General features: G+C 45.3%; 1 protein-coding gene across 4 annotated transcripts in view; it reads left to right on the top strand.

The window, feature by feature from the left end:
• The window catches only part of SPATA13 (spermatogenesis associated 13), a 148,428-nt gene extending 133,082 nt beyond the window's left edge, over positions 1 to 15,346 (top strand). For 3 of the 4 annotated variants that reach the window (XM_032150649.2, XM_058437768.1, XM_032150650.3), the window contains 4 exons: positions 3,039 to 3,168; positions 5,647 to 6,019; positions 8,684 to 8,758; positions 10,871 to 15,346. In XM_032150649.2, the coding sequence (XP_032006540.1) occupies positions 3,039 to 3,168; positions 5,647 to 6,019; positions 8,684 to 8,758; positions 10,871 to 11,046 (754 nt within the window). In that variant the 3' untranslated portion in view covers positions 11,047 to 15,346. Of the gene's footprint in view, positions 1 to 3,038; positions 3,169 to 5,646; positions 6,020 to 8,683; positions 8,759 to 10,866 lie in introns of all 4 variants that reach the window. The other variant, XM_058437769.1, reaches the window with a different exon arrangement.
• Positions 15,347 to 15,369: the final 23 nt, after the last annotated feature.

Here is a 15,369-nt window from a genome sequence, read left to right as displayed (position 1 = left end):
AACATTACTTAAAAGTGGCTTACCTAAAGTTACTAAGCAGTCTCTACTTAGCAACATAGAAGGGGTGAGGGCACATACAAGCTTGAACTGTAAAAGGGTGTGGATTGTCAGGGGTGCGAACCCATATGGGGCGGCTGAGAAGACCAGGGCACTGGGCGCCTGCTGGGCCCTGAACCATTCCCTACCCACCGGGGTGCCGACTCTCTGGTCTTCTCCCTGTTCCCTCCTGCTGGGAGCACAGGGCTTCCTTCATGCTTACCTGAATGCTGCATCTCCCTTTGAGCTTCCTTGGTGCCTGACTAAGCTCTTCTTGTTACTCACACTTCTGTTGTTTGAATCTCAGCTTCGCCTGAACAACAAGCAACAAAATACACACTGTCTCTGTCTTTATTATCTGCCTTGGTTGTTTCTGGATCCTTCTCACGCCCTTGTTCCCTAGCCATATGATCTCTTCTGGGGGAGCCAAAAGTTATCCTTTGTTTCCTTAATAGCCAACCATCATTTCGTGCATGCACAGAAGCCTTTGTGTGGTTATACATTAGGCATATCACCCATTCAGCATTGGAATGTGCATGCCCATTTTCCATGCCATGGGAGATGTCATCACAGCACAGCCCAGCTGTTTGGTACCTCAGTGCTTGGCAAATTCTGAGTTCTCACCTGGCCAGCAGGGACAGGATAGTCATAGGGCAACTGCTATGTGCCAGGCTCCAAGCCAGGCTACCCAGGGGCGCAAGGGTCTAGGCTAAAGCTGACTCTTTTAGATGAGAATCGAAACAGGGTCCATGCCCCTGACACAGAGTCTTTAACTGCACCTGTAGCTCTGGAGAGGGTCATCTCAAAGGGTCCTAATGAGAAGAGGAAGAGGGAAGGGATTGTACCAGGAGGAAATTTCTATGGCAAACCACAACAGTTCTGGGTTTCAGCAGCTAAATATCTCCCTGCAGGGAGTGGAGAGTGAATTATAATTCTTTTGTCCTCTCTGCCTCTGAACTCCTGTGGAGAGACAGACTTAAAAAAGGAAACTTCTGGCCGGGCACCATGGCTCACATCTAGAATCCCACCACTTTGGGAGGCCGAGGCGGGTGGATCACCTGAGGTCAGGAGTTTGAGACCAGCCTGGCCAACATGGTGAAATCCCGTCTCTAGTAAAATGCAAAAATTAGCTGGGTGGGGTGGCAGGTGCCTGTAATCCTAGCTAATCGGGAGGCTGGGGCACTAGAATCACTTGAACCCAGGAGGCGGAGGTTGCAATGAGCCAAGATCGCACCATTGCACTCCAGCCTGGGCGACAGAGTGAGACTTTGTCTCAAAAAAAAAAAAAAAAAAAAGGCGGGGGTGCGGGGGAACCTTCTTACAATTAGATTGGAAAGCAAAGAATAAGAGCAGGTCACTGAACAATAGACACTAGATATGGGTGTTAGCTAAAGAGGACTAAAGGAATTAGAAAAAGGAGTTCATTGAGAGAGATAAAAGAAGAGAGAGCTATATTTTTTTTTCTTTTTCTGATGGAGAAATCAGAAAAGTTCAGTGGAAAAGAAAAACAGTGAAGTCAAGAGAGCCCCAAAATTGAAGAAAAAAATTGTAGTCGTAAATACCTTCTACAGATTTTCAAAGACATTTTTAAGAAAATGTCTTGATGGCATGATGAGGAGCCAGAGCCAAAGAATTAATAAGAAAATTAAGAAGCAAAGACTTCTTGAAAGATGTGGGCAGGCAGCTTAGTACATTCTGAGATGGGAAAGCTGGGTCCAGAAGTCCACACCTCACTCTTCGGTAGTTGATTTTCTTCCTTTAAGGGCATTTTTCACCGAGAGCATTTGCAGATTTTGGTTTTTTCAAAATAAAAATTAGTCGACATGACAGAAAGTCCATTTCCTTGTCTTAAGTAAAACAAAGCAAAAATTCTTTTAAAAAAACCATTACAATTTAGTTTTGTCCAGAAAAACGTATTTTGTGACCCTTTCTTCATTGCTGGAGTCCTCTTTGGGGGCTCTGTGCCCATTATTTTGGCAGCCCCTGGTGTCGTTCTTGCTCCTGCCCTCTGCCCCACTTCTGAGTGTGAATGGGCCTCTCTGAAGACGGCAGGGTCTGCTTGGTGGGCAGTGAGTGTCTGGGGACTTCCTAGGAGCTGGGATGAATTGTGTTTGGTAAATAGACAATAGAATCTGCTTTCAAGGCTTTCCCATGGCTGCGCAGGAGGATTCTAATTCATTCCGGCTGTGATGGAGTGTCCCTGTCTGTCCTGTAAGTTGCCATGGGAAAGCGGAAAATATAGCTCATTAGCTGGATGGTTGGTCTCCATGGCCCCACATTATTAACGCTGAGCAAAACCTGAATGGGAAGCTTGCAGATGCTGGACATGCTCTATGCTAGCCTGTGTGTAGATTAAAACTGTAGTTTCTGCTTTTCTGGTGCCTACAGTTTTAGTGGGCTTGGGAGTGGGGCCCTCCTGGGGAGAACATTTTAGCTTGACGTGACTGTGATGGACGGAAAGCACCAGAAGGGAAGATCTGTTGGTGAGGCGAATGCCATACTGGCATTTCCGTAACTCACCACTTCAGGTGCCTGTCCTCTCCTGTCCTTTCCCGAACAGCTTAAAAGATGAAGACTCAGAGCAAATAGTCACTCTTGAAAATGGTTAGTGATTTTTAAAGTACTTTATATACAAGAGTCGTTATATGAGAATCAGAGCCATAATAAAGACTGTTCTTTCTGTATTAATGAAAGTCATCCATTGTCACCATGACTAAAACTTATTTATTTGTGGCATTTACTGTCATTCATTGTGATTTCTGGGAAATGAGTGAAAACATTTTTATTCCAAAGAATTCTGAATTGCACTGGGTCAGCTCCCTTAACCTATGCAGACTGTAGTCTATTCACAGGGGAACAAGAAAAAGGGAAACAGCGGCTATGATGTAAATGTCACTTTGTCTAGAGCATTCGTATACGAAGAAGCGCCCCAATGATTATTTTGCCAGTCCTCATTGGTAAGGTGCATGTCATGTGATTAAAATTAACCTCCCATCTTGCAGTGATTACAGCAACATAAAGGCAGCATATGAGGCCATGAAGAATGTGGCCTGTCTGATCAATGAGCGCAAGCGCAAGCTGGAGAGCATCGACAAGATAGCTCGCTGGCAGGTGTCCATCGTGGGCTGGGAGGTAAGTGGGAAGCACCCCACATGATCCCATGCCACTCGCCCCTCCTGCACCTTTGATCTGGTGCAGATGCACTTTAATATCCTATGGTCAGTATCTTATATTCTTGGCTTTAATGGTATATATACCATTAATGGTAAATGTATTTTGAGGCATATTGTTGAATTTAACAGTCAACTACTTTATACCCCACCCCCATAAGAAATAAAATCTGAAGAGTATCTGCAGTTAATTTATTGCCGAGCCTCTGTCTCTCCTCGTAGAGGGAGTTCCATGGGAACAGTAGAGGGCATTTTAGTTGCAGCCACATAACATAGTAGTAGAAGTATGGGGGACTCTGGAGTCCCTGCCCACATGTGAATCCTGTATGATCTGGCCAAGATTAATTTTTTTATCTTATAAATTGGGGAGGAAAATATTATCTACCTCATAGGCTACCGTGAGCGTTTTATAAAACAGTACAGGCCAGGCACAGTGGCTCACACCTGTAATCCCAGCACTTTGGGACGCCAAAGTGTGAGAATTGCTTGAGCCCAGGAGTTTGAGACTAGCCTGGGCAATATGGCAAGACCCCATCTCTACAAAAAGTAAAAAAAATCAGCCAGGCATGGTGGCATACACATGTATTCCTGGCTACTTGGGAGGCTGAGTTGAAAGGATCACTTGAGCCTAGGAGGTTGAGGCTGCAGTGAGCCGTGATCGTGCCACTGCACTCTAGTCTCGGTGACAGAGCAAGAGTCTGTCTCAAAAAAAAAAGGAAAGAGTACAAATACAATGCCTGTAATAATGGTCCAACAAATTTTCTCTCTCTCTCTCTCTGTATTTATAAAAACAGTGACAATAGCTAGCACCTGTATGTGTTTACCGCATGTCTGAATGGCACTGATCTGAGCCATTTGTACATATATGAACTCATTTAATCCTCTACACCATCCTATGAAGTAAGCACTATTATACCCATTTAACAGATGGGAAAACTGAAGCACAGAAAGGTTAAATAACTTGCCCAAGACCACACAGCTCAAAAGTAGCAGAGCTGGATTCAAACCCAAGCAGGCACCCTGGCTTCAAAGTCTATGCTGGTGACCACTGTGCTCTACTGCCATTAAATTAAGAACAACAAGCAGATGCCATTCAGATTGTTTTTAGACCAAGCTACATTGATTTTACATCTATTAATTGGTCAGAACTCACTCTCCCAGAGGACTGAGAAAGTTTGGAGCAAGAAGTTAGGTTTTTAACGGAAGTAGGCTATAGGTGGTGAAAATTGGAGAGAAACACGTACATTTCAAGGGCCTTATAGACTTCTGGAGTTTGGGCAGGATCTCAGAGAACACTGAGTCCAACTCTCTTATTTCGTAAGTGAAGAATCTAGGGCACAGAATTGCTCTGATCAAATAAATAGAAGAACTATTTTGGAGTCAGTCTCTTTTGCCTCCAAAAACTATTGTGTATGACTGGGATTAAGGGAGAATCAAACCTTATTTAACAAAGGCCAGTGTCATACCAAATACCATAAAGTAACATTGGATTGGATTCAACCTAAATATTGTAAAAGTGTGTTTTTCTTTTTGATTTTGGATGCTGACATTTAGGGGATAATTTGTCAGAAGTTAATTTCTTGCTGACAATTTATCGTCTGGCCTTTTGTTTCTATGACCCTAAACAAGTTGCAATTCCAGGGAGCTGCCATATACTCAACACAAATAATGTCAGGTCCATAATCACGATACTGTGTCCCCTACATGAATGCTTTCTTACATGTAAGCCTGCGTGCTCTCACTCTTGGAGGCTCCGTGTGGGTCAGCTGCTGTTTCAGATGTTGACTGGGTTCCATTAATTCAGCAAGCCTCTTACCAGAGGCTTCAGGCAAGGAAGACCCCTCAGCTAACACAGAGGCACTGTCACATTTTTCTAGTGAGTAGGAAGAAAAAAGAAAAGGAAGAAATTTCAGGCACCAGGAGACCAATAAATCCAGGTTTATTAACAAATAATCTTTGAGGCCCTGCCTACCTGTGAATGGGGACAAGTGGTGGGCAGCCTCAGGTACCTAGGAAGTCTGAGAAAGATTCTGTGTTAGGAGTCTCTTCCATATCCTAACACCTGAAGGAATCCAAATTGGGAGTTTGTTTTTGTTTGTTTGTTTGTTTGTTGTTGTTGTTGATTGTTTTTTAGAGAAAAGGGTCTTGCTCTGCCCCTCAGGCTGGAGTGTACTGGTGTGATCACCACTCACTACAGCCTCAAACTCCTGGGCTCAGGGGATCCTCCCGCCTCAGCCTCCTAAGTAGCTAGGACTACAGGTGTGTGCCACCATGCCTGGCTAATTTTTAAAATTTTATGTGGAGATGGGGTCTTGCTATGTTGCCCAGGCTGGTCTCAAACTCCTGACCTCAACGATCCTCCCACCTTGGCTTCCTAAGTAGCTAGGACTACAGCTTTGCTAGAATTGGAAGATCTTAAGATGTGTTTTCATCCTTCCAGGGACTGGATATCTTAGACCGAAGCTCAGAATTGATTCATTCTGGGGAACTGACCAAAATCACTAAGCAAGGCAAAAGCCAGCAGCGGACGTTCTTCCTGTTTGACCACCAGCTGGTGTCCTGCAAGAAGGACCTGCTGCGCAGGGACATGCTGTACTACAAGGGCCGGCTGGACATGGATGAGATGGAGGTTGTGGACCTGGGGGATGGGCGCGACAAGGACTACAACCTCAGTGTGAAAAATGCCTTCAAGCTCGTCAGTAGGACCACGGATGAGGTTTATTTGTTTTGTGCCAAAAAACAAGAAGACAAGGCAAGGTGGCTGCAGGCCTGTGCAGATGAAAGGAGGCGGGTGCAGGAGGACAAGGAGATGGGTGAGCAGCCCTTGGCCCTGCAGGCACCTTTGCCTCTGCTTGCTGTAATAGCTTCATTCTCCACTCCCATGGGCCTGCTCTGCCCAGCCTTCTCCCTCAGAGCTGAATCCCACCATGGGGAAAAGACAAGGGACCTGCAAACCCTAAATACTTCTGAATGTACTTACAAGACAGACCATGTCAGATGTAGTTACTACAGGCAACATTTATTCAGTATTTACCTTGTGCCAGACATTCTGTGGCCCATTTATAGAGATTGTCTCGTTGAATCCCTATGAAGTGGTTACTGTTATTATACCCAATTTACAGATGAGAAAATTGAGGCTTATGGAACTGGCCCACTCTTGCACTTTGGCCACATAACATTTAAATCCAGCACTTTGGATGCCACATGCAGGATATGAAGAATAAATAATAAAACCAGCTCAGTGTGACCCCAGAGATGGAACCCCACTATGGTGACCATCACCCAGGCTATCAGAAGTACCAGGTGATTCTGGAGGCCTCCCCTTTGGCTGTGCCTGTGCAATACCTTCAGTGTGCCTCACTGCCACAGTTGATCCACACCCAGCAGCCTGCCCGCATGCTTCCCATCTCTCCCTATGAAACTCAGCATGCCGCATCGTCCATTGCATTTAAAGTGATGGTCCTTCACACCCAGTGTTACATTTGTGCTTCTTTGGTTTGTCTTCCCAGCTTCTGCTGACCTGGAGGTGCAGTGTGGCCCCTGAGACTGAAGCGGCCATGCCTGTCATTAATGATGGCAGCACACACAGTCTCTGAGCCCCTATTTCATTGCCTCCCAAGCTCTTTAGGGTTTTGAGCACAATCTGTTGAATGGAAGTCAGGGTGCCACAGTGAAGGATATTCATCTCTGCAGCCCAAGTGAGGCCAGCCCTCAAAAGTCGTGGTCCAGGATGGAGGGGAGCCAGCACACACCCCTCCCCATCCTTGCCCACTGCCATGAGGACAGCAGGGCTAAAAACCAGGAGGTGCTTTTTCTGTCCTCCCCAGCCACTGGCTCTAAGCTTGGCTACAGAATTTGGTCTCACCCACAGGAGGTTTTGTGAGATTCTGCAGTAGAGTTGGAGGGATTTACAGGTTGGTCAGGCTAAAGCAGAAGCAGGGGTCTCCTTGGAAACACTCAATGGGTAGACATTGGCCTGGACTGGGGCCACTCCAAAATACAGAGCTCCCCACATCACAGGCAGCCCCTTACACCAAGTGTCGGAGTGTCCTTTACACTAAGAGGAAATCTGATTCCCAGCAACAGCCATAGATTCTTGGTGCGGACTTTGGGGCCCCATTGGAATAGGGCTAATCACTCTTGGGTCCAGAATTCATTTCAAGATGACAGTTACTAAAATGCAAAGTGACAGAGCCACAAAATCTTAGTTTTAGTCGTTATATGACGTTGTCTAGTGCAGGCCCTGAAGTCATCTGTAAGTCAGAGTGTTTGGATTCCCGAAGACGGCACTATTTAGTGGGGGCATCCTACACGCTTTCAACAGTGTCTCTCAATAGAAAGGAAAGGAGGGGCCTGATGTGGTGCCCTTTGCCATGTGATGCTCCCCATGGCCAGTGCTCAGAGACGCAGTGCGTGACTGAGGCACTCCTGAGCCAGTAAGTCTGTGAACTGGCACATGTGGGATAAAACTGGATGCATTCCTTGCCTCAAATATTTTGGCAGCCCTCGTGCTTGATGCATGTGTGTGGGTAGATGCTTCAGGTAGCAGGTCAGAGAGAATGGACACAGAGGGCCTTGGAGGCAGGGACAGCCCAGTGGCCAGCATACAGAGCCTGAGCCCAACATCAGGACAGTCTGGGACAGATGTTGGGCATGTGAAGGAATCAGGGCCAGGGAGCAGAGTGGGCAGAGGTAGAGGGGGAGCCTCGGGAGCGAGCCAGGCAGTGCAAGTTAGCAGACGCAGGGCCTGGGTCAGCTCTGCCAAGCTGGAGCAAGTACCTGCCTACAGGAGGAAGGCTTCCCGCGGGAGAAGGCAGGGCCCCAGCACCCAGCCCTGGCCATTCAGCTCTGTCCTTCCTTCTCCTTCCCCACATCCTGCGAAGCCACGGGTTACCTCGTCTTGTCTTTCCAGTGACTCTTGTTTCACCCAGTTCACGCACTGCACACGTACACTGTCACTGTGCTAGTGGACTTTACAGTGAGAGAATGCTCAGGGCACACACTACTCACAGCTGGGGTACAGAATCCAGTACCTGCTACTCATGTGGTACCTTTGTTCAGGGTGGAACTGCTAACGTGCAAAGCTCTTACAGCATATGGGTGAACAGGCCCTGGGACCCTTTGCTCTGTCCTCTCCTTCTGCGGCCTCATCCTTTAGGTTATAATTGGGTTGACCCTGTGTGAACATTGCCCGGGAGTGTCGAGCTTCACACAGACATTCTGCATTCTCATGAGCACCACCCCGTTTCACTCTCCAAACTGTCCGGGTTTGCAGGACAATCACATGGCCACCTTGGCGATAATCCTTGTGACTTCCCCTTTTCTGATCTTCAACCTGTCTGGGTTCTTTGAGGATTAAGGTTCTCTGTCTCAGGTTTTGGTGATAACCTCAATGCTGATATGGGCTGTGATGCAAGTTTTGCTCTGAAACATGTCCACGTGTTCTGAATATGTATCACATTTATTTCTAAATGCAGGAATGGAAATTTCAGAAAACCAGAAGAAATTTGCCATGTTAAATGCTCAAAAGGCAGGACATGGAAAGTCAAAAGGTAAGTTATGGAGAAGGCTTTGTCCCCTTAATGCTTATCAGTATTCTCCTGAAAATGGGGAGCATACCCCAAGTTGTCAGCCTGTAACCAGCTTGGAGCAAGGAGAACAGTGGAAGTTAGAACTCAAGGGCAGGTCCAGAACAGGGGGCAGGTGAAGGTGGCCAGTGTTTGGTTTTGAATGTGCGTCAGTGTTTGCTCCCATTGGAATGTGGGCACAGGAAGCCTTCAGAGGTGCTGCCGGAGGGTGCTGGACCTCCTTGCCTGCCTGGGGCCCCTCTGCTCCCCTCCTCCAAGTGCTGATGGTGTTAGCCACCAGGTCACGCACATCCCCAGTCTGAGGCAAACCAAGGACTCTTGCATCTTTTAGGCATGAGAGGACAAAATCTCAAACCCCAAACTGCTTGTCAGCTGTAGGCTGGATATAGTCTAGTTTAAGTAGGAAAAAGATGTAAAGGTTCAGTACATCAGGCAAGGAGTTAGACAAAAAAAGACACATGAGCTGATTTATGGCAGTGATTCCCTAATCTCCATGCACATTAGAATTCCCCAGGGAAGCTGTTCAATAATGCTGATGCCCAGGCTGCATGCCCAGGGGCTCTGATGCACTAAGATTTGTCCACACTGCCGGTAATGCAGATGATCTGGCCCAACGGGAATTCAATAATAAGGATTTTTCCCCAAAAATATGCACTGCATTCTTAGAAACTTTACTCCAGTCATCTTTCTACTTTAAAAGGGATTTACCCTATGAAATGTATCTCTTTTGGTATTTTCCTGACTGCAAATGCAAAAACAAGGACCAATGAATCCCAGGACTGCAATAGACCACTGACCTTTAGTCAGTGAAGAACTGATTCCCCAAACCACACTTAGCACTCCCCTGCTTTCTCCATGCAAATACAGAATTTCTTTTCCCCACTAAGTTACAAATATCTTTAAGGCAGAAAAACCCATGTTATTAATTTTTTTAAATCTCCACTTCTAATGTCAGATGACTAGTAAATCAATTTGTTAGAATACATTGTTTTCTGTCCGTATCTTCTGAGAGTCACTCACCCAGCAGCCAGGCTCCTCAAGAACAGAAGGACTGCTGACGTTCACAGGTGGCCACCGGGTGGAACGCTGTGCCTGGGTTATCTGATTTCTTCCTTCCTGCCACTTCGGGAGATAAGGAGAGCCTTCTGGCAGGCCAGGGGCAGGGGCGGGTTCTGAACCAAGGCCTTCCTGCTTTCAGGGCCCACCCTCTTCGTGCCATGCTGACTTACACAGTTACTTTTTGATCTAATCGCTAATTTTAATAAACCTTCTAAATTACCTCTGCACAGATTAAAAATACCTATGCTGGTGAAGTTTTGATCAGAGTGATTAGGTATCGGGGGCACAGTTCTAAGCACTTTACTTCTATTAATTCATTTAATTCTCATAGCAACCCCATAGGTACTGTAATCCCTATTTTAGGGATTGGGGAACCAAGGCATAGAGAAATCAAATAATTTCCCCAGTAATCCCAGCTGATAAGTGGCACAGAAGAATTTGGGCTGAGGCAGCATGAGCTCCAGACTTCCATTTAGAGCATTTTACTGCTACTCACCTTGACTGTCAGTCTGGCTCAGATTCTGCCACTTCCCGCTGCGTGTCCTGGCATTCAGTTTCTTTCCCTGTCAAGTTGTTGTCATAATACCCTCCTTGGAGGCTTTTTGGGAGAGTTCAGTGAGAGAGACTGTGTCAAGCTCCACACGGAGTACCTGAACATAACAAGTGTAGCTACTGGACCTTCTTTTCGGTTAATGTGAAGTAAGAATTCGCTCTCTACAAAAAAATATAAAAATTAGCTGGGCGTGGTGGCACACACCTGTAGGTCCAGCTACTTAGGCTGAGGAGGGAGGATCGCTTGAGCCTGGGAGGTAGAGATTGTAGAGATATCAGTGATCCAAGATCACACCACTGCACTCCAGCCTGGGCGACAGTGAGACCCTGTCTCAAAAACAAAAAAAAAGAAAGAAAGAATTAGCTGAGAACTTGGACTTGGAGTCTCAGCATTTTTATTTTTTTCCTTTCTGGTTAACAAGTGACCCTCAGTCCCTGTTCCATCTCTCTCCCCTCTCGAGTCAGGCTACAACAGGTGCCCCGTGGCCCCACCGCACCAGGGCCTGCACCCCATCCACCAGCGCCACATCACTATGCCCACAAGCATCCCCCAGCAGCAGGTCTTTGGCCTGGCGGAACCCAAGAGGAAGCCCTCGCTCTTCTGGCACACCTTCAACAGACTCACCCCCTTCCGGAAATGAAAACAGGAGGCTGTGCTTCCATGGAGCTGGGTGTCAAGAGAAGAACTGTCTTTGTTTCTTGTGTGCTTCAATCCAGGGAAAGTTTCTTGGACCCAGTGATAAAAACTTCCTTTTAGGGATCAATGAAGGAGAGAAGGTCTTGGAATCACCTTCAGTCTTTGGAGACCCAACTGCATTTGTGGAAGGGAGGAGAAGGTCATGACACAAAGCTTTATACTACACAGAAACACCCGTGACCCGCTATGAGATGGCCCAGATGTGGGACCCAGTACCATGCTCTAAAGCAAGTGATTAGGCAGCAGCTGAAGCGACCCCTGCTGATGATGAGCAAGTGCCTGCTGCAGGTCCAAACACAGCATCCAGGGCTTTGCAGTTCCTAAGGAGTGATGAGGTTAGGGGATCACTTCTGCATTTGATTTTCACAGATGTCGTCAAGACAGGGTTGACACAATGCTGCACGTGTCTGGTCACACTTAGAAACTGAGCTCTTTCTTCTGTAATACTGGGGGACCTACAGCTGCCATGGAGCTGACCATGGTGTTCCCTGGCATCATCTGTGTCCACACAGATGCTAACTGGTAGTGCAAACATCATCCTACAAGGTTCCTCTTCCTGCAAGCAAAGTGGAGAGAAACAAGATGCATCTGTCACCTTCATTGCGGTCCTCAGTGCAGAACAACTTACACATCCTCAAGAATCCACTGCTTTTCAGGCAAGGAGGGAGAAATCCTACTGCACACTGGCTTTGTCCCAGAGTCGGGTTCCCCCCTGCCTGCACGCCTTGAGTAACTCCAAGCAGAAATCACGTCTTGCCTACACGCTGTAACCTAAGAAACTGCTATTCAAGGCTGGGCGCGGTGGCTCATGCCTGTAATCCCAGCATTTTGGGAGGCCAAGGCAGGTGGATCACCTGAGGTCAGGAGTTCGAGACCAGCCTGGCCAACATGGCAAAGCCCAGTCTCTACTAATAATACAAAAATTAGCTGGGCATGGTGGCACATACCTGTAATCCCAGCTACCGGGGAGGCTGAGGTAGGAGAATCTTTTGAACCTGGGAAGTGGAGGGTGCAGTGAGCTGAGATCGCACCACTGCACTCCAACCTGGGGGTGAAAGCGAGACTGTCTCCAAAAAAAAAAAAGTCATTCAAACAGCTGTAGCTGTTTGCAGTATAAAAATCTCATTTACTCTAATATTTACGAAACAGTGAATATGAAAATGCACTGGTCAGAAGGCACTCTCAAAGAGCCGCACTGCTCCTGACATCATCCTCACCAATGAAATCACAAAGACAAGCAAAGCAGTCCTGCTTCTTAGGAATCAGAAGCTGCCTTTATCACATAAAGCCAAACAGGGCATAACCATGATAACCATGTCACGTGAGCATGTCATCAGGCTTCTGAGGACTTGTTCTTTATAAAAGAGACCTTCACAAATACCTTGGCTCAGAGATAGCAGTCTTTATTAACAAAGGCCACGTAGGCTGACACCTGCAGATAATCATCTCCTTTTCTTTGTCTATGTTGTGCATTTTCATGATATAACTTTTAACTATGTCTAGAGAAGGCAGGCTCTGCAAGAGAGATGCCCTTTCAACCCGCTCAGTGCCCTGGACAGGAGATACTGTGTTAAACTGTTAATGGATATCTATTTGAGAAGCTCATTTTTGTATGCAATCCCTGCAAAGTTTTTTTTTCCTAACAGGCCCATCATGTTTGAGAATAAACAAGTCTGTGATGTCAGAGACAAAGGTGTATTCTTCAGTCTGCAGGTGTGTGGCACCTCCCTTCTCCTCTGCAGCCCCCCACATCCAGAGCTGTTCCTGAGGGTGACATCATGCATCAAGAAAACATAACCTTGGTCCTCTCAGGTGGACCCTTGGAACATTCTGTGATGGCTGATGTCCATTCTGAGCCACCTTGGCACTCGTGCTTATAGGCAGCATTGCTAAGGGTTCAGGTGCCCCATGGCTGACAGCCCCTGAGTTGCTTCTGTGGACCATCATGCCACCTGGCCCGTCCTGAGACGGAAGTTGCTGCAGGAAGGAGCTTCTGGAGAGGTCCTGTGGCGTGTGGGTGTGCGTGAGTGTGTATGTTTCCTTTTTGAACAGACATTCCAACTTTAGTTGTGTTTATAGAACTGACCTTTTTACTAACAAAATACAATGATATATTTTGGAAACTACTTAATATGCTTTTCCTGCACACCTTAGCAATAACTGTAGGGGTCTCTGCTAGAGTTGTTTGTGCGTACAGCAATTTTGAACAAATTGTTTTAAATGTAATATAAGAGAATTAGTTTAAGGAAGTAAAGAGAATCATTTGCTTATGTTACATTTTCAGTGAGGATTCAGTTTAAGAGTCGTTCTTAGGGCTTCCATTTCCTAATATTTATTCATGGGTGATGAAGAAATGGTTTGCATTTTGTGGCCAGTCCTAATTTATTTTCCAGCTGAGCCCTAACTTCCGGTTCCCACCTACCTCCACGGACTTCCTAACAGAGACTTACGAATACCAGGACGTGTTTTTGTTAAGTCAGGTTCAATTCGTTGCCCCAGACAGTTTTATACAGTGTGAGGGTCACTCGATTAAAGATCTTTCCTGGGTAGATCCTACTTGGATGTTCAGGTGATTTTGAAAACTGCTAACATTTTTAAAAGGCTGGAACATCCTTTGACTTCTTGAGAATCCGCATGTCTGGCTTGGGTTTTATTACCACATGCCTGAGTTCTTCAAAGAATGGAAGGCTCAAGTATTCTCATTTTCCGTTTGCCAAACTTCCTTCCTGATTTGAGTCACATGTTCCACTTGGAAAGAAAGGGAACAGTGAGCCTCCTTCATGGACAGTGTATGAATTCCATTGGGAATCTTGCTCTCTCCAGCCTCTATGCCTTTCTCTCTTTTTAACCTTACGTTAGATAATATTATAGATGGGCCAAAAAAAAGAAAAGATGACATAACATTTTGATGAATTTCACCTATTCCATTCTTCACGTTTCAGAATTTATTGACTTTGTTAGAAGACAGTTGAATAGCCTTGGGTCAAAAGCAATCTTTTCAATTGTGATCATACCTAAAACATATAAAAACCCTGCCATAGATTAAAAGCAATTATAAAATCATAAAATTGAATGTTTGCAGAATCCTGGAGCAGTAGATTTCTTTGTCTTTGACCTGCGGACTAGAAAGAGGGCAGCAGTAGTATGCTGGAGCTTCTCTGGGATACCAGCCACATGGTTTCTTTTCATTAGATCTGATTTTTGTTTCCCACTGTATATCTGATTTTGTAGTTGAAAGCATTTCACCACCATCAAACACTATTTCTGAATATTGTGCCTTTTTAAAACCTAGCCTAGATGAATACCGATGCCATTCTTATTCAGAAAATCCCCCCATCCTACATGACTGTTATCTAGACATAAAGCAAAGTGCATTTAATTCAAAATTTGGTTCACAATAGAAGTATTTTGTGAAAGCCAGCTGAACCAGCATTTTATCAGGTGGAAATCTCTGCAAGCCAAATTGCTGATATTCCTTCATGCAAATCAACTTGGTGTCCTAGTCAGAATAGAACAGCATAATTACCTGGAGTTAGGGGGAGTATTTCTGCACTATTACTTGTCAGGGAGAGAAGAAACTTAGAATTGTCCCTCAAAGAAGTGTCAAGAAGTATGAATAAATGTCCTTTCACCAGCTCACAGACCAGAAATTGAGGACCCAAGTCAACTAGGTGAAATTACTAGCCGACCCAGCTTTCCCATAGTAACCTAATCTGCAAATCGTTCTATTAAAGTCTCATTGTTTTCAGGATGCAATGAAAGTGGATTTCAAAAGGCTTTGGAAAAATAAGTGGAACATGACTGATCTTGAAAAAAAAAGCAAAAGCTTAAATATTTGATACAAGTTTACTTAGCTACAACATACTTTACATTGTTGCCTTTAGTTATCTCACAGACACTGACATTTTATATTTAGAAAATACTTTTAATCTTTCTAATCTTTTTTTGTAAATATTAGTGTCCATTGTGTATGACTCGCTAACCTCCTTTGCAAGGCTTTGGGCAACATTTTAGCTCATTAACTTCAAGATGATGTGTCATCTGTATAGGTCAAAGGATGGGACTTCTGAACTGAGGAATTCGCTGTTGACAGCCAAAGTATAGTGTACAAGATGGATGTAACTTGATATGTATTTTTGTTGAAGTTTTTTGTAAAAAAAATTATTTACAATGTTATTTGAATGATTTTTTAAATGCTGTGAATCTATATTTGTTGTTTTGTATATTAAAATTCATTTGCCAAACTCCTTCTGATGATGCATTTGAG

This window comes from Hylobates moloch, unplaced genomic scaffold, assembly GCF_009828535.3.
Source record: "Hylobates moloch isolate HMO894 unplaced genomic scaffold, HMol_V3 SCAFFOLD_4, whole genome shotgun sequence".
NCBI classification, from domain to species: Eukaryota; Metazoa; Chordata; class Mammalia; order Primates; family Hylobatidae; genus Hylobates; species Hylobates moloch.
Note: the sequence above shows the minus strand (reverse complement) of the source record. Positions and strands in the feature narration are given on the sequence as shown.